The following is a 26,319-nucleotide window of genomic DNA, read 5'->3' on the forward strand; positions in this document are numbered from 1 at the left end:
GGTCAAGTTTGTTCTGTGAAATACAATGTACTTTATATGCACATCCTGGGGAATACATACAAAAATAGTTTCAAGACATAAGATTAGACAAAAGAACTTTTTTAATATAGACTGAAAGTATTTGATGGTATTTACACTGATTTAATTTTTAATTTCTCTAATTTTCAGTATTGTTCTTGTAAAGGATTTTCATCTTCAAAATGCTCCTTCGTTATGAATATGTTGATGTTGTGTTCCGTGATTACTTAATATTTATTTGAGTATAGCTCTAGAATGAATACTTTATGACTGAATAAGCAAATAACTTTTTATTACAGAACACAAACCATGACTTCAAACTCCACTAGAAAGTACTTAAGCATTTTTCCAAGATGATTGTGCCATTTTGCTCGATCGATAATAGGTAAAACTCTACCACATTTTAAACTTTAGTCTCGGTGTGCGTTGTTTTATTTACTTTGGTAATTCTCATAAAACAATAATAAAGCATTGCTTATGAATAGGTCAAGATATTAAAAATGTAATGGATCTTGATGAATATGCTTTTAACATGTGTAGTGAAATTATAGATACATCAAATTATTTATATACGACACAGAGTAAATTGGACTATCTGCCTAGATTTTGACGTTGTAAGTCACTAAACGTACCGATACTGAAGTAAATGAAACTCGAACTAAAGAAGAACCATATTTATGTGAGAGATCTGACTTAATAACAGCTACTTTAAAATGACAAATAAATGGCGAAAAGTGAAAAATTTAACAATGGGCATAAGAAATGGCAAGAAAAAATTACTTCATTGTTATTCAGGCAAAAGCTGCTGTTGTTTTATAATAGCAAGTTTAAACACAGTCTTGTCTGCGCTTTGTCAACCACAGGGACTCGAATCTCGGACTTTGACATTTCAATACTTTAAATTTACCACTGTCCCACTACAGGACAAATAAGTACTCATTTGGAAGAAAACTTATTGATGATTGGGGCATTTAATGAAATTAACTAAACCTCAAAAAATAACCTTTAATTGGAAAGAATAATTTTGTTATCTTCGAATACTTTAATTGATAACCTCATGCTTGTACTCACGTGCTTTTCAAACAATAATCTCTATCGAATATGTTCCAATATATCTTTGTCAGCAGTGTGATAAAAAACCGGTAATAATGGTATCATATCATAAAAGAAAGGTTTAATAAAGAAGTCAACACTAGCTGGATCCTCATTCAGAGTGCGTTGTAGTGGTGCGAGTTTTAATTTTCTCTGAAACGAGACAGATGTAACACGCTTGATAGTTATCTAAAAGCGGATATACTTGTATCAAAATTAACAAAAGCGTACGTAACTCACTTAATAAAAAACATATATATTTTCAAAGCTGCACAATTTGTAATAACTCATTCTTCAAGTCTTAAGTGTTTTTTCTTATATATATAAAAAAAAATACCAAAGGAGCGAAGCTACCAATGATAAGTGTAAAACACGACCAGATTAAAATAGAATTTCAAAGCTTCTTATGAAAATACAGAAAAAAAAGAGTATAAAAACTTAATCTCCAGGTGTAATAAGAAGAAGACTATTTCGATGTGATTTAATGTAACTGATGTTGTTTCCGGAGACACCGATGAGAATCCATGTGGATCCCATCGGCTTTTATAAACGTATTTTTCCAAACTATTTATGTACCAAACTGTTTGTGTGTGCACGTGCGTGACCTTGTGGTGGCAAGATCGTGATATCGTGCGAGACACACACATAAATATGTAAGCAAAAATATTGAAAGCATGGCAATTAATACAACTGTTTCTAATTATTGCTTCGACTTCCCATGTGTGTTACACATGAAATTAGTTACTTTTTCCAATGTTTTTGTAAGTCCCTTACACAAAAAACAACATAAAATTATTCTGTATAATGCAATATGCGGTCCCCAATGGTATTAAATGGTATAAACTCTATTTGATTATTTTAAATAGCCTAGATGTTTTATGTTTACTTGCTTGATATACAACTCGTATACATGTACACACACTTTGAATGATTATAACTCACTCAAACTTTCACCTTTTACAGGTGCTACTGATTTGAAGTAATGGCAGAAGCAAGACTAAGCTTTGAGAAGAGGAAATTTATTTTAAAGTGTTACTGGAAATGTAAGAACGTTGAGAAGACGGTTTAGAAAGAAGTTTCAAACAGATCCACCAACGTGACTCACCATTACTCGCATCAGGGATAAGTTTGAAACAAATGGAACTGTTCAAGATGTCCATAAAGGGTGTTCTGAAAAACCGCAGTCGTCCAACAGTCACACACGAGAAGCAGAGCTGTTGGAAAGTCTTCACCGATCTCCAAGAAAATTTTTTCGGCAAACAGCACGTGAGACAGGAATCCCAAAATCGAGTGTCTATGGCATATTAAAGCGCGTTCATTGGAAAAGTTATATTCCGGCATTAATCCACGCCCTCAATGAAGACGATCCTGACCGGAGAGTTGAATGTTTTGAGTGGTAAAGCTAATAATGCTTTAACAATTGCTAATAATAAAACCCAATGACAGAAGAAATGAAATAATCATATTTATAATTCGGAAATTAGAAGGACCAATTATACGCAAATAGGCAACAAGCAGAGTAGTGATTTTTTTTTAATTAAGAGTCCAGATAGAGGCAAATTATGTATGGAAACCAGTATCTAGAAGAAATTAATAAATATTAAATAAATAAATGAGCCACTCTGCTCTTACACATGAACCGAGGAAATTAAATACTTTTTTTTTTAAATAAAACTCGATAGCTAGTTAATTTAATCATGAAGTTATCAGGCAAGTAAATTACTTCAAATAGCTAAAATACATTATCTTGATCTAACATTAATCGATAAAAGAAAACTAGATTTGTTTGCGCTGACGTAATAATCAATGCAACATGGCTTGTGTATTAAAACAGCAAATCCAAACCTCTGACTAATGTCAATTTGTTATAAACAGAAACAAGTTCAAACAAAAATAAAAACGCTATCTAATCGGAAAGATCCCCAGGGTACAGGCTATAATGTGAGATATAAAATGTAACTCTGGTTTTGGAGGTGACTGTGGAAGCTGGACCCACATTGCGGTAGGGATACACCATCTATCAGTCTTAACCTCCGTTCATCAGTCTGACATGAAGAATAACAAAATAATAAAAGAATAGAAATGAAAATTAGGAGAGCAAAATGTGGGTGCTCAGCCTACAACGTTCCACATCTATATCACCCATTACTGCCTACATACAGTTGAATAAAGGTGACTGTTCTTCAAAGTAAAGAAGAAAAAATAAAATAAACAATAAAAAATAATAAGTTATAACAGCTCGGGGGTAAGTAAGTTAAATAAACTTACCTCTTGAAGTTGGTATTCTAATTCCCATTATGGTGGTAAGGCACTAACTAGTAGCCTAGTAAACAAATAATACTAGTATAAAAGGTTCTAGCCAGTTTTTTAAACTAACTGGTATAATTCCCAACCACTACCTATTAAGTCCACTGTGATTACCAGTTTTCAGACTGTAAACAAGCTTATATATGCGATAATGTGTTCATCCGCATAAAGTAGTGCCACATTGTTTAAATGACCTTATTAACAACTTTAAATAGTTATCAAAACTTTCAGCAAAAAACTTTTGTTGTTTTTTTATAGTAAATTTATATATATATATAAGTTACATGTAAAACGCAATCCTGTACGATATAAAAATTATAATAACAAATAATGTTGACACATTCTCATACAAACAAAGTGATGTTGTGAGCGTAAACATTACTGTAGGTTTGTGCATCAGAATTTTTTCTTATATTAACAAATATGAGAACAAGCTTTTTATGTAAGAAAATTTAAAAGAATACTCATCGAACTTCTAGAATTAATATATAAGCCACTTCGTGCATTTAAAGCAATTCTACTACAATTATAAAAACTTATTATTATTAAATTTTAAGTAATTCCAGCATAACGCTGATACGAATGTTTAAGCAAACTTACGAGAGTTGGGTTTGGTTTGAATTTCGCGCAAAGCTACACGAGGGATATCTGCACTAGCCGTCCCTAATTTTGTAGTGTAATACTAGAGGGAAGGCAGCTAGTCATCACCCCCACCGCTAATTCTTAGGCTACTCTTTTACCAACGAATAGTGGGATTGACTGTCACATTATAACGCAACCACGGCTGAAAGGGTGAGCATTTTTGGTGTGACGGGGATTTTAATCCGCAACCCTCGGATTACGAGTCGACTACCTTAACCACCTAAGCATGCCGGACCACGAGAGTTGGGTCAGGCACACTTATGTATTATTAAATATTCTAAGCATAAACTAAAAATTTTAACAGTTAACTGAGTATAGGTATTCGGGTTGTATTTACATTTAAAAAATAATTTCTTAAGCATATTTATTAGTCCTAAACATTAGGCAATATTAGAATAATCAAATGTTTTTGAAAGTAAAAGGCTGAGAAAATTAATTTTTATAAAAAATTGCGATTCGAAAAGTTCAAATCCTTCTTCAGAGGAGAAGACAATAAGTATAACTAACTTATTCCACTGAACACAATTGAAATATTACGAGATAAATGCAGTATTCTTAAATAAACAGTAACACTCAAAATTATTTATTTTAAAATAGAAATAACTTGTCATTAAATTAATAAGAAAAGAGGGCATTTCAATAATTTTTTACCAAAATTAAAGGAATAAAGTTTCTAAACAATTCGTTTTCAAGTGTACACAAGATAAAAACATTGTAAAACGGCAAAGATACTCAAATTATTTGGCAGGTTAAAAAACAGAAACAGTATATATTTAAAGTAATTAAATTAACTTGTATTAAAGTAAAAGCAAATGGAATTATTTTATATTAAACAAACGTATATCATTAAGAGGAGTAAGTGCTCCAAAACAAGCATCGCTAAAAATATTATAAGAGAAGGTCCTTGTGTAAGAATTACGTTTGGTTAAGAACTTCACTTAACTGTAAACAATGATTTGTACCACCACGGCATACAGATGTAAATATTAAAACAATGCTATTATACTTAAGCAAAATTCAACTTTATGAAATAAATAATATATTTGAAACAGGAAATTACTGACAACGAATTGACTTCAATATTAACATCAATCACAGACCACGAAGTGTGAATGTGATTTTTTTCTGAGAATAATTTATTGAAATTAAGATTTTCTTGTCTCTAAGTAATCATTAGAAACCAAGAAAATAATCAACTAAGAATCGTAATTTTGAGTAGAATGCGCTCCTATTAGTCCGCCTTGCATCATGGTATGATATAATATTAAGTGAGAGATTTGAATTGGCTTTTAGGTGGGATGACATATCACGGTGTTTATTGATGAATCAACCTGACGTGAATCGTCAGGTTCACGATGACCGAAGAAGGTCGAAACGTTGTTCGCTCTTCTATGTAAAATATTTTCTCAACCCAAACGAGTCGTTTTTGCATATATATTTCTCAACAAGTGGGTTTCTCGACATCACACATATACAACTGTTTTACATGAAATGGTGTGCTTTGATATAGTTTTCTATATCAAAACAGATTAGTGTTTTGTTCAGACAACTTATCTGTACTTGATGTAGAATCATGTCTCGTCATATGCTAGAAGTTATACAGCGTCAAATTGTTCTACTGTCCAGAAATGGCATGAAACAAACGTACACTGTCAGAACAGTAGAGTACCTCCAGTGTAATGCATTCATGATTCTCAAAATATCGCTACACTAAAAGAAACGTTGTTCCAGGAAAGTCTACTGGTAGATGTCGAGATGACTGTATTTTGATCAAATTAACATATCAACGTCGAAAAAGTCTTGCAACACCTCATAACTTGAATGTCATAAACACATTCAATCCAAAGTTTCCAGAATAATAGTTAATAGCAGACTTAACAAAAAATGTATCTTGAAAAAAAACTCTGCAAATTCACCGCCATAACCGTGTTATTCAGCAAGGCATCATGTCAACATACAATTAGGACATTGGTAACATATCATCTTTTTAGATGAGTCCTGCTCCCAGCTTATTAAAGTTGAAAGTAAGATTCATGTTTGTCATTTGACTGGTGAAATGATGAGAGAAGACTGTCTTCCCTACAGGGAATACACAGGAAATGGTGCAGTACATGGTTAGGCAGTTATTTACCATGAAAGAAAAACTATCCTTCATATCCTCCAGGGAAATGTCAATGGCGCATCCTACAGGTTTAATCCATATGCTAGAGCAAGGTTTGGCAATGTGTTTATGTTCCAGCATGGCAATGCCACTGCCCATGATGTATTGTACATGATTACCTTGACTAGTATAACGTTAAAAAATTGCCATGGTCGGTCTCCAGATTGTAATCCCATTGAGAATTTTTGTGCAGCGCTTAGACTGAAAATGGCTAACCACGACTTTAGATCAGTTACTTTAGCTGAGTTGCAGTGCATCTTAATGTCAAGTTGAGATGAAATCACTGTGGATTAAAACAATAACTTCGCATAACATGTTATTTTATGCAGGTTATTAGAGTACGAGGAGAACCAACTAAGCACTAAATGCTTAATATAAGCAAATGTAGCTATAGACGCTATTTTATATTGTAAACAGTGGTGTCTATCCGAGTGTTCGTCTGTCTCCCTTTTATGGCGACCACTTTCCACATTTCATCTGAAAAACTGCGCACGCAGTCAGTGCTCAGAATTCACTCTCGAAATGACAGGAGAACACACATGAATTATACAAGTAGAATATTCTGCACTAAATTGTAAGGAATTAATTAAATTTTTATTCACTCTTTACATACCTGAAATGCTCAACAGTTACTTTACACGCTGGGCAGTATAATTAGCTTTGGTTCGGAGTGAAACCAAGAGTACAACAAAATTTATCATTTTAAAGTCCTTGAAATAATCTAAATTGATAGATTAACTTAAATTTTTCCCATTACTAAGACGAGTAATTTTTCTGGATTAAATTAAATTTTTCCTGTCACTGAGAATGGTTACTTTTGCTTTTTTATAATAATTTGATTTTATATTTTGAAATTATATATGTTTTGATAAGGTTTAGTTGGGATAGGTGAAATGGTGAAATATGCATCTTTCTACAGGTATCTCATAAAATTGTTCGCTGTTCTAATAAATCGTCCATGATGTCCACAGAACCTGTTTAATTATATAAATTACGTATATAGATATTTAATATAACATGTACCTCTCAGTTTAACAGCTCTAAGTGTATTTGTATTGTATCTTAGTAATGATGATCTCATTTCTTACAAAATATACAAACATTTTGGCCAAGACAGTAATTTGTTATATTTTGTGAACGATATAATATGTTTTCCTACAATTTTATGTAGAGTTTTTCTTGAATAAGACTAAAATAAATGAAATTGATAATTGGTGCGTTATTTATTTGAAAACATTTTAACATCTTAAAGAGTCCATTTCACTCTGAAGACTTCGAGCTTAGTATATCAAGATGACGTTTCCTCATTTCAGAATGTTCACTACATATACTCTAAACTTTAAGATTTTTGTAATTAAACATATTAATTGACACAACCAGATGGTGCTTTTGACATTCCTACTGCTTTGGTTTATTATTAACCACAACAAAACCTCATTCTAATTACTCATAGTCATTTAATACACTTTACCCATCAGAGACACGATCTCAGATTTAGATATCTATATTGTAAAATATTCTGAAATTATTTCAGCTGAAAACAAAGATCGGTAGGTTTATTTAAACTAAAGTTCTCTAATTCGCAATTTACAAGTAGTAAGTTAAATACTACCTGTGACAGGTAATATTTAAAAACACTTGAGTTGTATGCAACATTTACAATATACGTTTGCAAGAACAACGTATGATAACCTCTCAACTACGTTTTATCTGTCGTACTCTGAGACATGATATCCTGCCAGACTCTTCATGCCAAAACATATCGAAAGGAAGTAGTTTTTTGCTGTTACGTTTAATGGCACCTATATATTACCATGCATACATTTAAATACCTTTTCAATTTGCATTTTCATTAGCTAGACATAGGTGGAAATAATTTTCTTTAAACACTTGACGCCTTTATTTCGTGTGTTTTTCGATCGTGTGATGTACTGAATGTGTTGTCCACAATACTCCCAAATTTACAGTGTTTGATAAATAAGTATATTAAGAAATATCATGAAAGATTATTCAGAATCAGAGGGTGGGAAAAACACGAGGTGAATGAAAAAGGCTAATTCCATGATTGCCTTTACTGGAGTTTTTCAAAACAATGTTTAATCTTTAAAAGCTGAAATGAGCCCATTTTACTACGTGAACTGCTGTATAACATTATCCGATATATGTGTCTCACCTCATTACGATTATTAAAAATAAGAGTTAATAAAAATAATTAATCATGAAATGAGAATGCCAGAGGCCTGTGATTCGTGAGAGGAAGGGGAATTATAAAAGAAATACTTTGTTGTTAAGCGCAGAGTTATATGATAAAGATTACTGAATGTGAAATCTGATTACAAAGCTCCTGAATACGAGACACATCATTTACGCACAATGTGCGCTCTGAGAAAATTCTAGTTGCCAATGAATTTCTTGAAACGCAGTACATTTCGGTTACGTAAGAGCAACAATAGCATTGTGTAAATTAACTAAATGTAAACTATTTTTGGGTTATAAATGTAATGAAATCTCAGAAAATTAACTAAATATATATTTTGATACTTCTTTCTTATCGTGTTCTCGTGCAAGTTATTTTAATTACATGTTATATCTTGTACTAGTAGCCTAGTTGATTGTTTGATCATTATCAAAGCTCAATAGGTAAATTAAGTCTAAATGAATAAATTTTTCTTTGAATTACTTCTTATATCAGTCATGCAAAATATATCAATGCTTTCAGTGTAAAAATTCGAATAATGTTACCACTCATACTGGAATGTTTCATTAAATTTCAATTCTAATAGGATTCATATTTCGCCAATTCTCACGCTGTACACTGTGAAAATAACTTACAATTTGGCTACAAATGCTGTGTGTGTTTATCTGGACACAGTGTGAACGTCTGTTTGTTTGTTTGTTTTGAATTTCGCGCAAAGCTACTCGAGGACTATCTGCGCTAGCCGTCCCTAATTTAGCAGTGTAAGACGAGAGGGAAGGCAGCTAGTCATCACCACCCACCGCTAACTCTTGGGCTACTCTTTTACCAACGAATAGTGGGATTTACTGTAACATTATAACGTCCCCACAGCTGAAAGGGCGAGCATGTTTGGTGCGACCGGAATTCGAACCCGCGACCCTCGGATTACGAGTCGAACGCCTTAACACGCTTGGCCATGCCGGGCCCTATGAACGTCAGACTAGACAATTGAATGATAGACAAGAACAGTGCTGAGTACTGCTGAATGTTTTGTTGTTCTGGGTCGAGTGTGACTTAATGATTAACGTGCTGAGGATTCACGATTCACGTCTTCTTAAAATCTGTAGAAGTAAATCCTAATTACTAAATTGAAATTTCAGGTAAACGTTGGAAAACAGGTGTAAATAGCCTACTCTATATGTACATTTTTTCAGTGATAAATAAGTAAAACAATGTTTCAAAAGTATATTATTCAGTTAGAAGCCATTTAACTTGCTTTTTATTTCATTATTTACATATCAACTTAAAACATATTTACAAAAAATTACAAGCCCATAACGAATTATGAATACTTATTAAACATCAGTGTTAAGAAACACTTTGCAAAATTTTATTTTACTACTGTAATTATGCAAACTCTAGAACAATGTATGCTCTGTTAAGATTGTGTTAACAATAGATGTTTCAGTACAAACATTTTTATGCGATTAGTAACGAATTCCTAGTGAATATACCTTGCATTTAGCCACTGTTTATTACAATCACTAAGTGTATCAGAATCTGTTTGTGTCCTTTTATTTAATACGAAGTAGGTTAGACCTGCTAGTTTCAGTGTTGCTTGATGACGTTTAAGCTTTGATATCATAATATTTTTTTGATATAATAAAATTGTTTATTTTTGAGTATGGTATTTAATCGTCGTTTCTGACGCAAAATATTCATACATTCGATCATGAAAAATTGTTCAATCCAAAGATTTAAAATTTTTAAAATGGGGACATCTGTTTTACATAAGGTGTTGGAAATCAAAGGAATATGAATCAACTTGGGAAACCGGAACAGCTCAAAAGGTGAATTGCAGCGTGAAAAATGAAAAGTCTTTTAATAAATTAGAATCCAGGAGCACGAATATAAAATGGAAAAAATTCCTCATCGTGTTCCAGGCAATAGTATGAAACATAATAAAGAAGGATCTCCGTTTGGAAAATCAGAAGAAAGCAGAGGTATTAAAGCTGCTTTTACAGTGTATCATTTAATTATTGTATACATAAAGCAGCTTACCAAACGCAGTGTCTATTCATTTCTCAGTAATCTTGCTGATGAAATAAGTGGTGTTTTTTGTACATAAAGAGCCTCTTGCAATGAAAACTATGATTTATGACTATTGTCAATAATGCAAAAGGAGGTTCCAAAGTCGTTTTAATATAATGTATTCAATATATACAAAAGAAATAAATTATGAATATTACAAATTATTTCTAAAACTTTAGTTTATTGACCACCATTTGTTTTATCTACAGACAATTTTAGTTCTTATGTGTCGTTAATATCAGCTGTATAACAGTTCCATATGTATATTATAACTTGAAGTCGTCAGTCACACTAGCTTTTGTAAATTACTTTCTTTGCCACATTTACGACTGTTGTAACTTTCCTTCCTTATTTCTATCATCATTTTGAGCTTTATCGAGTATTTTCTCGCTTACCCATCAGTTTGACAAGATATTTAACTTCGTTTCTTTCTTCCTCTGTCTGCTCTACGTGTGTTCATAAGTTACGTCTCATCAGCTTTGAAAGTTTAGATTTGCTTTTCTCCTCAAATTAATTTCTGAGCAATGGGTTTTCACATAACCATTTAGAAAAATAACACAAAGTTAGGGTTTCGAGTATTAAAAAAAACGTAAAATTATTAATTTAATAACAGGTGCATTGAGTAGTAGAAAAAATAATGCTAACGGGAAAGGAAAAAATCAAATGGTTACAGTAAACATCAGCTAATACATAAACTATCACTGCCATTTAAGAAACTCAGTTAGAGTATGCTAACATATAATAACCTAAACAGTTTAACCTTATCGTTTTCATACTTTTAAACACCAAACCTTTTTCTACAACAGTACAATTTTGGAGGTTTCGCTATTAGAAGTCTATTTTCTTCATTATAATAGAAAATATACTTGTTGACAAGTTCCAAATATTTAGTTTTAATTCTTTTGATGTCATAATTCTACGTTTCTGTCTGGGTCTACTGCACTGAGTTACACAATCTTAATTAAAACATTATCCACTACTACAGCATTCGCTGTATTCGCCTAGCATCCGCTTACAATATGAAAATATATTAATATAAAAGGTAAATAAAAAGATCTGCTTTAATGACACAGTTTGAAAATTTATGTACACGTTTTTATACGGAACTACGTATATCTATACTTACACATATAACTTCGTGTGCGTATATAAATAAATGATCTTCAAACAAACTGAGATAAACTGTTGTTGAACAATTTAACATTATCCTGGTAACTACATGTATTATGAAATATCAATCTTTTAATTTCCTTGCTCCCCAATTTTCTTGCTATTTTGTATTCATTATTAATGAAAGTCAAAATATTCTGCGCAATTCAAAATGCCCCGTAAATTAATATAATTTATGCCATTACATCTGATTTACATGCATGATAGATCATAATATATACCCGCAAGCCATTTTTACGTTTTCTTACTGCTCTTTAATAAGGTTTTGTGTCTGGTTTTTGATGACAAATAATTCCCACAGGGTACAACAAATATGTTGATCCATATTTGTATTAAATTAGGTCAAAAAAGTCAACAAAGTTGTGAAGTAAGAGAGATTTCCCTGCAAGGAAATGTGGAGTTTTACACAAAAGGGTACGTAGCGACGAACTTTAATGTTTGTGATGCAGCGGTATGCTAAACATTTATAACTATTTTACATAATAGGGCCCATGTAAGTCGTGTGATAATGAAATTTAACACAGTGATACACACACTTTAATACTCTTCAGTGCATAGTGAAGTTTAATCTTTAAATTAAGAATATGTAATGCGAGATATGATAAACAGTAATTTACTGCAAAGTAATTACGTTTATATGGATAGCAAATTACACTGAAAGAACTTGTTCTAAATTTATATCTTTGCATTTCACACTTGATAAGAGTTTATACCCAAGTTTTGATTTCAGTGTTTTTAATGAAACTACTTAATGAGGATTTTGTGAAGTTTTCATGCCAACAAGATACGTTTATAAGTAATGAAGTTTTAAAACCATTCAATTTAATAAAAAATTATGATAAATATGTTGAAAAACTTTATGGTTATATTTAGTATTTGCTTACCCAATGTTATAAGTGTTGTCTAAGATATAAAAAAAATAGTTGCTGTAATTTTCTTTAAACCAATTTCTAATTTTAAACACATCACACATAAAATGTCATTTTATTTTATTTTATCATTATATCGTCATCTTAGATAAGATTTGTTACTGTAGACTGAACTAATTTATATTTCACAGTTATCTTACCTTAATAAAGTACAGCCAGTTTTCGTGTTAGATTGATGGATTATCTTAAAAGTGCGTTTTAAGATTCTTGCATTACAGTATTATTTTCAAACTTAGTTCATAAGAATGACGGGAAGAGATTTTACTTTTATGATATGATACAGATTATTTATACAGTTGCATAGCGATATGATAAATCAGGTGTGTTGTCAACATATGTACGTAACTTCAGTTTATCCGAGGTTTAATTACTGTCTAAGTTATTAATTCTACAAAGATTTGTATTTATTTTAATTTCACCAAAGCATTATCATTTCTTTTTCGACCTAATATAACTATAGTTAACTTTTCAATTCAAAGGGAAACAACCTGCGTAAACATAAAACATTAGGTGATGTGTGAAGTAAAAATCTGATTTTTAATATTTTCCTACTGCTCCTGATATTTTATAATAAATTTCATCAAGACATCTACGAAAAACATTAATACTGCCATTGATGCATTTCTTAAAGTAACCTTTTGAGAAAATGTTTTCTAGCAGACTGCAAGAAATGCATAGGGTATTCAGTTATAGAACCACCATAATAACGTTATATAATATATTTTAATACGCTACATAGTCACTTAAACACTACGTGTAGTTTTAAGCAGTACAAAGCTTTGAACGTGTCATAAAAGAAAAAAATTATGTAAGAATTTGATCATTTTCTCTAGGGTTAAGTTTCTGTGTAAAAACTGTGACAGTAGATTCCGCTATTCGGTTAAAGCTAACCTCTAGCTAGTCAACAATTAAAATTAATGATGCTTATACCTGAATCTTAGGAATTTGTGATCTGTGACTATTAGTTTCTGTTGAAATTAACGATTATTTTCGTTTTTCTGTTCCTGCTGTTCGTGTCATGGTTGCTAAGGCTGCCTGCAGCAGTCCGTATATTTAAATTGACGACTGGAGGAAAGACAACGGGCAAACAGAACATACTTCGAAATTTTGAACTACTCTTTTAATAATGACTAATGGGCTTGAGCATTGCATTATAATGCCCTGATAGCTGATAAAGCTAGCACGTTCGACGCCATATTTCGATACCGCAACCTACTAAGTTGTGAGTCAAGTGTTCTAACAAGCAGACCATGCTAGGCTATTTCCGATTTTGTGTAGTTTTGTATATTTTATCTTTAAGACTTTTTATTATCATAATATCTGATGTGTTTTTTTCTGAGAAAATCTAGCGATATCAGTTAATGAACTGATTACCTTGTGTGATTATATCAATAAATAGGTCACAAAATTAGATCTTTAACTTTGTAGACGTAGCAAAATGTTTCGTATAATTATAATAAAACACTGATGACAGTAAGTGTGTATTATGTTTTGGATGATGTTTTTGTGCTATTTACTGAAGCTAATAAACCTATAACATATTTGATTTTACGCACTTACAGTATATGCTGACATTTTTGGCAAGAGTAAAATCACATTTGGAAGAAATGAATGAACAACCACCTGCATGCACTAAAAAACATACATCCTGTAAATGTGCCGCAGTACCAGTTCACAAGTAATAAGTGCTTAACAGTTAATATAGAACAAGAATTTTGTTTACGAACATGACACCGAAACAAATAAACGTATGTTTTGTGTATTTAAATGAAACAATATGTGAGAAACAAAACAATACTGTAAATACAAATCAAACAAACAATTTTGCAAACAGAAAGCTGTATGTGTGTAATTCACAACAAATTTCTGTAAAGCTGCTTGAGATCTCTATTACAGTGCTCACAGATGTGTGATATATTGTCTTGAAAGTTACTCATAACGAAATAACTATGCAAAAGTATAGGCTGATTTCCAAGTGAACCGAGATTTCAAACTTAAGAAACTACGTTCTCTGTACTGTGTGTATTTCGTGATGTATAAAAACATTTCTATATGCCGAGAATAGATATCCTTCCATGTTGTAGATCTTCATTATAATGTCTAGCTATAACCTACAGTAATATATTTTCAAATGCCTACAGGCAATTAGTTCATAAAATATAGGACAGTAATTAGTTTAGCGTTTATTCATTTTTTTACACCCACACAGCTGGAGTGTAGTATCCCCTCCCTCTACTTGTGAGATTAAATTTTCTCCAAACTTGGAGCTTGATGAGGTTGTGTACTGGATTTACATAATTTTGATTGAAAAAAAAATGTTATTTTATCTTTTTCTTGCAAAGAAATAGTTTGACAAGACTTGCTTCGAGTTTTTACCTAACAAAACAAACTGAACTATATAGAGACAAAATACCTTTAATGATATGCATGTATGCAGCTCAATAGATGTGTAAGTAGTGAGTTAGAAGAAGCTGCTGTCCATACATATATAATAATTCAACGCTACGGAGGAATAGTTGCAACCATAACAAGACTCTACTACATATACTTCGCCATCATATATGGATAAACAACTCAGGACTAATAGAATTTGTTATATAAATCGAACCATACTTTTACCCATGTTTCTAAGGTAAACACCAAAAGCTTTTATTCACATTTCACGTACTGGTGTTTGTGCTTTAAGTATTTCTAGCCTTTTAAATCATCTTGTTTCATCAAGCAGAGATTACATCTACAAACTTCTTAATGAGAACTTGGTAAATGTTATTTTAGCATATCAGCAAGGAAATCACGGTAAGATTAAGTTTCAGTGTTTGAAAAATTTAGAAAAGTTCGTTAAGGTATAGTACCTATTTGTTTCAAGCTAGGCGAGTTTTAAAGATTGCTTTACATAAAAGTCAGCACTATTTCTCAACTGTTTCAACTTGTTTATTACATCAAGCGCTATTTAAAATTTCCACCACTGTGTATGTCAGGCGCTGAATACTTGTTTGCAATTAAATTTTGTTTGTAATTAAGCACAAACAACAATTGATCTATCTGGGCCTTGCCCACTACGGATATCGAAATCCGATTTTTAGCGTTGTACGTCTGCAGAACTATCGCTGTGCCACTGAGAGCTCTGAATACTTCAAACGCTAATTATGTCAAATTATGCACCTGCAATCACTTACCGAAATATTTGTTATGTCTGTGGCGTAGAAGTAGAGGAAAAGATATTCACTATTTTTTTGCGAAATAGCGATGTAAAAAATGAAGTGCTATGTTTTAATGCTAAACAATAATCAATTCAAATACATATATGCTTTCAGACCAGACAGAGATACAAATAAAATCTAAACGAATCTGTAACTTTATGAACCATTTTATTTATGCTTGATATTGCACTGTCAAAGTGTTAGAAATCAATTAAGCATATTCGTTAAAACTGTGTGTAATTGAAAGATAAACAACCGTAGAATATAAAAGTAACAGATTTTTTTAAATATCTAGCTATGTGTATGTGGGTGTTCTTACAAAGGTCTCAAGAGTAAAAGAGAAGGGAAATAATAAATGTATTGGTACTATTCCATAAAGTAAATAATTATTTGATGAAATATGCACTAACATGTTTCTACTCATACAGATAATAATACAAGCATTATTATGTTCTAGGAAGCCCAACTGTGCGTAAATATTTATACCTAAAACGATTTTATATTCAATAATTAACTGGAATACTGCTATTTCGATTCTCCACAATAACAAAACTTTCTTTCTAAAAGTTTTAAAACTAAAAAATTAAATTACTTTACATCTACATAGCTAGATCAACAATGTTTTAATAAATTTTATTAAATTTATGTTTTACCAACTTAGATAAACCTAGTTAAAAAAGACAAATTAACAAAAGTTGATTTTATATATTGACTTAAACTGCCCTTCACTATCAGTATTCGTTTATATAGTTCACCGAAACTAAAAAATAAGTTACTTCTTTCTCATCACAAAACAGCAATTTTTCAATTTACCTTTCATTAAGAACAAAGAAAGACTGAGTATCAGTTTTTTAAATTGATAGATAATATTATTAATATGTAATAGTAATACACATAATATAAGAAGATGAGTTATACAATGAAATCACTGGTGCAAGATGAAATTTAATTATGCTCTTTGATTGCTATTGTGTAGAAGATGGATGATATCGTAGTCGCTAGCGTCACCTAAGGAATTAATTTGGGTTTTCAAATAAATGATTTTCATCAAATGCTTTAAATGTTTTAGGTAATATTTGTATTACTCAGTTTGAAACGTAAAGGAAGTTTTACTTCGCAAAATAATAAATAATTAGGTCATATTTGTATTACTCAGTTTGAAACGTAAAGGAAGTTTTACTTCGCAAAATAATAAATTGTTTTATGAATCTTGATATTATAAGGTACAGTGTATTCAACACCAATGTCATGTTATAAATTTTTTATTTCACCAGTTAGTAATTCAGGACAGTTAATCCCAGGAGGCAAATTCTAATAAGTTTTAACTTCTCCTCAACGCAATATTTATGATCACGCTACTTACGATTGCCCCCAGTCCATATAAGACGTTTGTGAAATGTCATCACTAACAATGGCGAAAGTTAAGAGGTATAGAAATTAGTTAATTAAATATTAATGCATAGGAGATATTCAAAATAAGTATATCATTTTCTTTTGTGAAAGAAAAATGTACGTATAGTAATCAATAGTCTTATACAAAGGCATACACATGAGAAGGAATAAAGCCTCATTAGTGATCAGATATATGCAATGGAATTAATTAGCTGATATATGAGTCATTTGCTGCAGAATATGATAATTATTCGTAATCAGAAGATATAAAGATCATGGGTAGTATAATAGAGTTATAAAGGTCGATATTAGCGTATGGATCATTAACTCCAAACTGAAAGTAGATGGGAATAAGTATGAAGTATGAAAATCATTAGCAGTATTGGTTGACTCTAAATACTCGTACGTAGGAGATATGAAAGCCGTTAAGAGTTGCTTTAAAATAGGGGTATGAGGATTACTATCAAGAGGCTCATTATAGACAGTAGAATATAAAAGTTTAAAGAACGGCTAATTGTAGAGCCTGCTTTGGTTATTTAACAATAGGCTTATTCATGGTGTGCTAAAAACACGTAGGTCCAATAAGTTTTGATAAAATTGAAATAGAAACCCTTACTAACCCGATCGCTTTCAAAAGGCGGACCTTTCTTTTTCAGATTTCTCCTGAAGAAGAAAGATCCACCTTTAGAAAGCACTCGGGTTATAAGATTTTCTATTTCAGTTTTAACAATAGGCTTAGGCGGTAGATATGAGAATCACAAATAATTTAACCTCATTGTGAAGGAACACTTAATATATAAAATGAACGTAGATTATTAACCTACAGGTAGACAGCACAAAATATGCGATATACAGGAAAAAACAATTACATGAAGATAGACAGTTCTAGCAAGACAATACTGAGGTCATTAACTGTAGTCTGATCGTGGATAGGAATAAGTAGGAGATCATTAACTGAAAAGTAAACTTAAAACTAATATAATACTGGATACAAATGTTAACAAATAAGATGGGAACGGTTAAAAACTTGATATTGGACGGAATGGTTGATATTATTTAACTCTCATCTCACCTCTTTCTTTTAGAATATCCAATGTAATGCAAGTATGACCATTATTTAATAAAATTTCTAAATAAATTTATAGTTAGTTAAGAACAAGCAGTTTGAGCTAAATTTGTAACGGTCAGCTCTAGTATGATAAAGCCTTTTTATTCGCTGTTTCTGGAAAATATAAAATTATGAAGAGGTTTAAAGAATTATATGAACTTTTACAAACTAATTGACGTATTTACTAATTAAAAGCTACCAATAAGATGCGCATACGAACCAATGACATTTGACTGTATTTACTCTAGCACGTAATACAGTTTAATGTGTACATTTTCCAAAATATAATTACTTGGATAATTTAGTAGTGTGAATGACAGTGACAGCTGAGGTGAATCTACAAAACAGTAATGAAATTGACACTGTAATCATTAAAGCCGTTCTTTATATACAAAACATTTTTATAAATGTTTTACATTTGTAAAAAGTGACATTTTCTTTTTTTGACAATTTAAGTTAATTGTTTATTTATTATCATTATGTACAGAACAATCTCACTTTAGTTGGTATTATATTTCAGTGACAAAGTTTATTGCATATTTAATGTAACGTCATCAGGTGCCAATATTTGTGTCCGTTCAATCTGATTGACTAAAATTCAGTTAAACCCAAAGATACAGAAGCTTTCATACTCACCAAAAACAGGAACTCGGTGTCTTTTCAGGCTGCTGTCTTCGTACACAAAGATAAAGCAACGTAGATAAGTTATTTGATACAATTCTGGATAATTTATTAATTACTCAGTATGCAATTCATATAAATTAACGTGCAACACTTTAGAATTTCTATCGACAAAAATATCTGACGAAATATGTAGACTTAATTACCGATCTTTTCACACAGTAGATAAGGTCTAAAGCAAGGGTGCTTTCTGTGTGATAGTAACGTAGTTTGGTAGTAAGCACCCTAGTTTGTCCGTGACGAGAAAAAAAATGTATGATGAGCTTACAGTCTGAAAACAAATGACGACATTTATTAGAAATAATCCCTACGATCAAAAAGTATCGTATTACTATAAGTTACAAGCTTATTTCTATCTGATTAAATGTACAGTGAATGCAATCAGCCAAGGAACACTACAGCTACAAGGTCTGGTAGTTTACCGTAGTCTAACTCTCGAGTCAGACTCATTACAGGTTCGTGCGCGCGTTCCCAGCTTCTCCAAACAAGAGCAAAAGCCATCATCGAGAGGTTATTCTCCATGGGTGGCGTGCGCAAGAAATAAATGCAGTACAAGCGTAGTTTGAAGAGATCAAAGAGCAAAAGAGATCCTGTCCGGTTCTTCAAACCTACTCACAAGAAACGAATTTCTAAGAAGGAAATCCAGGTCACTAGTTTACCACGAATATAATGGCTTATTCTACAATTCTTTAAGTAAACTAGTTTAGAATGATACACCTACCTCTCATGCAAGTACGATATCAAAGTGCAATACCCTACAGGAATGGCTAAATAAGTGAAGGATATAGTGAAAAGTAATTGTTAAACCATTGTTTAAAAACAATTTTATATTTTCATCAACAAAATTCCATGGATACTTTCAAGTGGTTGTTATTATAATTTGGAGATGTATTTTATAAAGTTTCGATATACAAAATAACATAATTAATACTGCATTTCTCTTAAATTTGGTACATTTATTCATTTTTACACACTGTAACACGCAAATCTAGCAACATATTTTTCTTACAGTGCCTTTCTGGCATTAATCTTCTTAAGAAGAAAGAATGTTAAATTATTGCAAAACCAAAATAATCTACATCCCATTTATAATTAACAAAAGTTAAATTATAGTAAAAGTATTTAATTTCTTCTTGGGTTGTTTAGAAAAGTAAAATGATGGTATTTGTATACTTAAAAATATACATAACGCTTTCCTTGTTCACTGAGAAGAATATGTAATGTTATCCCTCTCTTTCTTCTCTTTTAATAATAATATTTTTTTATAATTACCTTTGTATTTTAAATTAATCTGACATTATCTTTATTGTACCTTCGCTTTCATTCATTGCATTTCATTTTCCTGATTCTCTTCTTTTCTGGAAGTTTTTGTCATGACTATGTCTACAGTTACAGATTTTCTTTCGTCATTCTTTTACTCTGTTTCTATCATCGAAAGCTACAAGATTTAATGAACCGGAAACATCTAGCAATCTCCAGTTTACCTACGCCTAAGAATGCTTTGAGACTGCATTGGTTTGTGGCTTATATTTTCCCGCAATAATGTTTAAGACCAAACTGTTTTATTTTATGGCTTGTTTGATCGTAACAATGTTTGGGACTAAACTAATTTGTGTTATGGCTTATTTGAAATGGTCAACATCCAATATATTTAAACATTATGTGCTTTTTGTTTGTTTATCTTTGGCAATGCTTCTGCTTACAGTAAGTTGTTCCGTAAATTATTTACTTTTGCAAATTTGTGATTACTTTGACTTATCTTGTAGTTTGATTACCCCTGACAGTGTTTGTGACTACAATTGTGTATTTCACATCGTTTTTCTCACCTGCAGTTCTTTTTATTATAACAGTTTTTAAGGGGTTGATTTACCCCTGAAAATACTTCTGATTGTGTGGCTTCCTTCTGTAATCTGTTTTGTCAGATATACAAGATAACAGCAACGTGTTTCTTCATACTTATTTACTGTTTTATCTTTACACTTAAAATATTCTGTAGTTATAATACTTTCTTGTCAGATATTTCTATATTATTTAAAATTATATCCACTGATATCCAGGATCTGTAGAAGCTCATTAGTTAATCATAAGAAAATTTATCACTGGTTATGCCAGTTTTGCAACAATAACTTATACATTCCATTACACCATTTATTTTTACCTTTGAATTAAATATTATAGGCATTCTAGACTAGTTCAAACGTCACTCTGAGATACAGAGGTTCCATCATTTCATATGTATATATACAACTTTAAGAAGTCAGACAGTTTAGCTGATGATTTTCTCAATTCGTAAAAAATACCAACGTTTCGATAGGAAAATAAGTCTTCAAAATATTTTACTTATTTATTCTTAAGTACAAACCTACTTAATGAGTTATTTGCGCTATGCCAAACGCAAAAATGTAGCCCCGAATTTAGGCGTTATATGTTCTTGAATCATCAGGGATTAGTTTTTGAATACTCTATGCAGTTTTTGAAGGTCATATCATTTATTGAAGCTGTTTTAGAAACCGTCAAAATACAAAAAATAGTAGAATATTAGTAGGATAATAAAAGTACCTTTGAAAGAATGTGAATATCGATATTTGAAGAACATGTCTATCGAACAATATAAAAATTTAGATCTGTAAAATGCAAATTTGGAGAAATTCGAATTAAATTTGGTTTTAAGAAGCGTGTGTGTATGTGTGTTTTTCGTATAGCAAAGCCACAAAGAGCTATCTGCTCAGCCCACCGAGGGAAATCGAACCCCTGATTTTAGCATTGTAATTCCGGAGACATACCGCTGTACTAGCGGGGGGCCCTTTAAGAAGCACTTTTCTATTAATTGCCCAATTGGCTAAGTCTTTAATTTAAGACTTGCATCGTGGGTTCACCCAATAACATGATTTCCTTCATTTTTGCCAGTTGATAAGAAAGATCCATAGAAAAAATACTCCTTGTCTTTCATATAAGTATCAGTATTTGAAAGGTGCTTAATGTTCAGCCTATAATATTGGATAAATAGTGTATTTCAGCTTCTGTGGAATCATTTGAAAAACAAGTAGCTGAGAGCTATTTTACTGCAGACAAGGTCTATAATTCGAAATATGAACGTTAACAAAAATGTAAATTGTTGAAGGATCATTCATGATATATGTAGAATTACGTTCAAAGCCTCTAAGGCTATAAGTGCTCTTGAAAGAGTGTCTTCTAAACAAATATGAAATAAATAATAGGTTGCACTTTACATTATGAAGCCATGGGCGCTTTTAAAGAATGACTGTCAAATCACACGAGCAGTCTAAAAGTTAGCGGTGGGTAGTGTCGATTGATTGCCTTCCTTCTATTCTATCACTTTAAAAATAAAGATGGCTTGCGAAGACAGCCGTCGTGTAGCTTTGCGTGAAATTCAACAAAACTATATTATATTAAACGTTTTGCTTAAGTTTGGAATGTTTGAATTTAGCGCAAAGCTACACGAGGGCTATCTGCGCTAGCCGTTCCTAAGTGAATGATTAGAGGAAGGGCAGCTAGCTTGTCATCATCACCAACCCTTGGATTACTCTTCTTACAAATGAATAATGGAATTGGCCATCACTTTATACGCCTCCACGTCTGAAAGAGCATGTTTCGTGTGAGGAGATTCGTACCCGTGACCCTTAGATTACGAGTCTAGCCTGCTAACCACTAGCCAAAATTAAGATTGAACGAGAAATTAAGAAACGGATAATTTTCCCACTACTTTTACACAGCAAGAAGTATGTGCTTTTATTTATTGCATATAAACTAACAGTTTCTTTGTGTGTGTGTGTGTGAGTGCTTTCAGAAATGAAGAAACGACAATTATTTGTTAATAAAGTGTTTGACATTTGAGAACTAATGCCTACTATTCATATATATGTTAGGTTCATTATCAAAGAAAATGTGTTTTAACATGTTAAATCCGTAGGCTTTCATTTCATACCTACTACCATCCCAACTCTGAAGACACTTATTTTCTACGTGTCTAAATGGGATATTATTAACATCAAACAAAGGAATTTAATACCAGGTTTTTGTATTTGTAGAAGAACAAATTGACTAGTATCGTTATTGTTAAGCTGTTTTGCTTGTTTTTTTTTTCTGTTGGGAAATAGTAACATGAAAGTTGACCTCCTCAGGTTGTTGGCCTGACATTCACTTTAAATAACAGTGTTCTGTAAACAATAAAAATCAGTTTAAAATACTTTACTGAAAATATCCCTTTTTAAATTAAAGGTTAATGAGAGTTTATGTATACAAAAATAGGTCAATTACATCTAAAAAATCCAATAGTCAAATACTTGAGGTCGACATTTCCAATAAATAAAAATCCGTCTTTAATGATAATGAAGTAAATTCTAAAATATATCGTACGAAACGTGGTAGCTTTGTCACTAAAGATTCTCTTCAGTTAGTAAAGTCATGAAATTGAACCCTGCCTCAGCTAACTTTTCAAACTTCTTTCAGAAAAAACTATAGAAATAACTTTATTTAATTATTAGAACTAGAAAGAGTAATGCTTTCTTTGTGGTATCTCAGGTCCAACCTCGGCACAACACGTTTCGAATCGTAATAGAAAGAGATAATTTTTCATGATCTCAACCAAGGCTAAATACCTTTGCAATACTGTCCTTTCATGTCGATATTTAAGTTCGGTGATTGCTAACTCAAGATTCTCTACACAACACAGCTGACTAAGGAAACACGTTACACAACTTAAACAACCAACTTCAACATCAATAATTTTCTTACCTTTTTTCTCATTAGTATGTTATATTTCAACTTCTCATATCCTTCTTATTATTTCGTATTTAACTTGTATTTTCTTTAAAAAATATTTGTCTTATTTCCTCTGAATTCATTCATAATACTATATAATTTATCTTTTCAAGATATTATTACTATTATACAGATCTACCAGATACTGTATGAAGAAACGTCTTATCAAGTATTAGATCTGAAATGCACCAAATACTATACCATATTAAACATCTCTAAATATGTGTCAACTATCATATTAAATCGATAACGTCTAAATGCCTATTTGATATGGTATTAAACTGCATGTCTGCTATTATGTCAGTAAATAATATCATATTTGAATACATACCCACTACTATTATTACACAAGTTTGTATATATGAAGATGTATCTTAAACTATAAGACATATATATTATCTCTAAAGACATATCTATTATTGCTGTTACACAGGAATGTTATATCTGAAGTTGAGTCTATTACCACTGTTACAGAGGTTTATTATCTCTGAGATATATAAACTGCTGTTACATAGATCTAGTATTTCCGTAGGTATGCATAATACTGTTACATATGTTCATTATTTCTGAAGACATGCCAACCACATTATACAGATCTATTACTTCTGAAGACATGTCTATAACAATTACACACGTATGTAATCACGATTATGTAAATCTGGTTTTTAGCGTTATAAGCCGTCAAATCTATCACTAAGCCAATAGCTACGGCTGTTGGCTCAGTGATAAGTTTGACAGCTTATAACACTAAAACAAGATTTCGACAACAATAATGACAGAAACAAACGTACCAGATCTAAATTTGTTCTGAAGACATGTCAATTGCTTTACAGTTTCATCATTTCTGTAGCCCTTTAATTAAATCGATCAACTCTAACAGTGTATCTACTGTTATAAACACCTACAATCTCTTAAAATGTGTTTTACTTTACAGATCAGTCGACCTTGCAAACTGTAGGTTTCTACTACATTTTAATTCTAAAATCTGTAAAGATATGTCTGCTATTATATTAGGTTTGTCACCTCCAAATTGATAAATAGCATTATGCAGATCTATCACATTTAAGATTATTTTGAGACCGGCATTGGTTAGTCAAAGGGGAAAGTTGATATATTGTCGATAATTTTTATATGATGAAACTGGTGACACCGACATCGTGAGATTAACGTATCCAAATACGTGTCACTTGCTGTTGTAGTTTCACGTGATCGAAGCTTCTGTCATGTGTAGAAGTAAAAATTGATATTTGCACGAGAGGAAGATAATATTTTCCACTGAGAAATATTTTGTTATATTATATGTTTTATTAAGAAGATTTAAATGATCTTACTGACAAAAATGGCAATTTGGAGCACAGTGACACATTTTTACTTGGGGAAGATTGACAAGCGTGTTAAATAGCTCCACCATAAGGAATTTTAATGTTTTTCAATGCTCTTCAAACAAAAACATATATAATACAAAAGTATCTGAACATATTTTGATCAATTTTGAAATGCTGAAAAAATTAACAAAATGAAATAAAATTCTTGCAAATTCTTCCTTATGTTTCTGCTTTTCCATTATTTTGTTTTCTAAACGAATTTTAAACTGTTTTTTAAGTATTATGATAAACAAAGATTTTAACAATGTTTTACACTTCGTTTACTTAAATTTAAAATGATCATACCAATATAAGTAAAACGTTTTTTATTTAATTTCATCCATGTGATTTTACCAGAGGTATATGTCAATTTGTCCTTCCTCGGGGTAGGTTAACAAACAGAGTACACTCTTCTATTTCTCATTTTTGAGAACATTTGCAGAAAGGTAAGTGATTCGTTTTTGCTGTGTAATATAGGAAGATGTCTAGGTTATGCTAGTATCGAAATTTTTTATCTTGAAGTTTACAGGCGACTTTTATCTAAATATAAAAAAGTGAGTCATCCACCCACGGCCTTCCATAATATGTATTATAACTGCCACCTTTGAGTTCATATAGTTTTCCATATACTGTCTATTATATTTAATTCATATGTATTTCTCTATCCAGTGTTATTAAATTAATGTCAGTTTCTTATATAGAGAGAGATCTATCATAGTAGAAATTGAGTTAAGCTAATGAATCAAGAACTCGATATATTTCTAGCCAGCCACGAAACATTACTGTAAAATGTGGTCATTGTGCGAAAAAAATTTAATGTTAAATGTTCTGTTTTGCATGAGCAAACGTCATGCGACTGCATCATGTTAATAGAAACATGGGCTTTGCATTCTTACTTACAAATGACATAAAATATGTTTAACAAGTGAAAAATGAATCTTTGTATACATACCCACGCTCATACGGCTGCATATGCAGACAAACATATTTAGTATTTTCAAATCAAATTAATATTCAACCATTTTATCGCATTTGAAAGCATTTGGTGATGAAGTCCCAAGTACATTAAAAGACAACAGCAATTATTTGTAGGAAATAAAATACAATAAAAAACATGGAATTAATTACTCTTCGTTTGTAAGTGACATTCAGTCTTATCACACTTATATCCCAGATTTTTACAAGCATGTTGTATGGCGTGGACAG

At 31.4% G+C, this 26,319-nt stretch overlaps 1 protein-coding gene and 1 long non-coding RNA gene across 6 annotated transcripts in view; both read right to left on the reverse strand.

The window, feature by feature from the left end:
* LOC143244884 (cAMP-dependent protein kinase catalytic subunit 1-like) overlaps positions 1-26,319 on the reverse strand; it is a 159,983-nt gene that overhangs the window by 111,831 nt on the left and 21,833 nt on the right. For all 5 annotated transcript variants that reach the window (XM_076490349.1, XM_076490350.1, XM_076490354.1 and 2 more), the window contains exon 2: positions 18,923-18,958. In XM_076490349.1, the coding sequence (XP_076346464.1) occupies positions 18,923-18,958 (36 nt within the window). The remainder of the gene's footprint in view (positions 1-18,922; positions 18,959-26,319) is intronic.
* Positions 1,099-3,500, reverse strand: LOC143244889 (uncharacterized). The gene is made up of 3 exons (XR_013025373.1): positions 3,379-3,500; positions 2,216-2,478; positions 1,099-1,263 (listed from the first exon to the last, which is right to left on the reverse strand). It is a non-coding gene; the product is annotated as an uncharacterized LOC143244889 (long non-coding RNA).

The sequence above is a fragment of the Tachypleus tridentatus genome, chromosome 2 (assembly GCF_004210375.1).
Source record: "Tachypleus tridentatus isolate NWPU-2018 chromosome 2, ASM421037v1, whole genome shotgun sequence".
Taxonomy (NCBI): domain Eukaryota; kingdom Metazoa; phylum Arthropoda; class Merostomata; order Xiphosura; family Limulidae; genus Tachypleus; species Tachypleus tridentatus.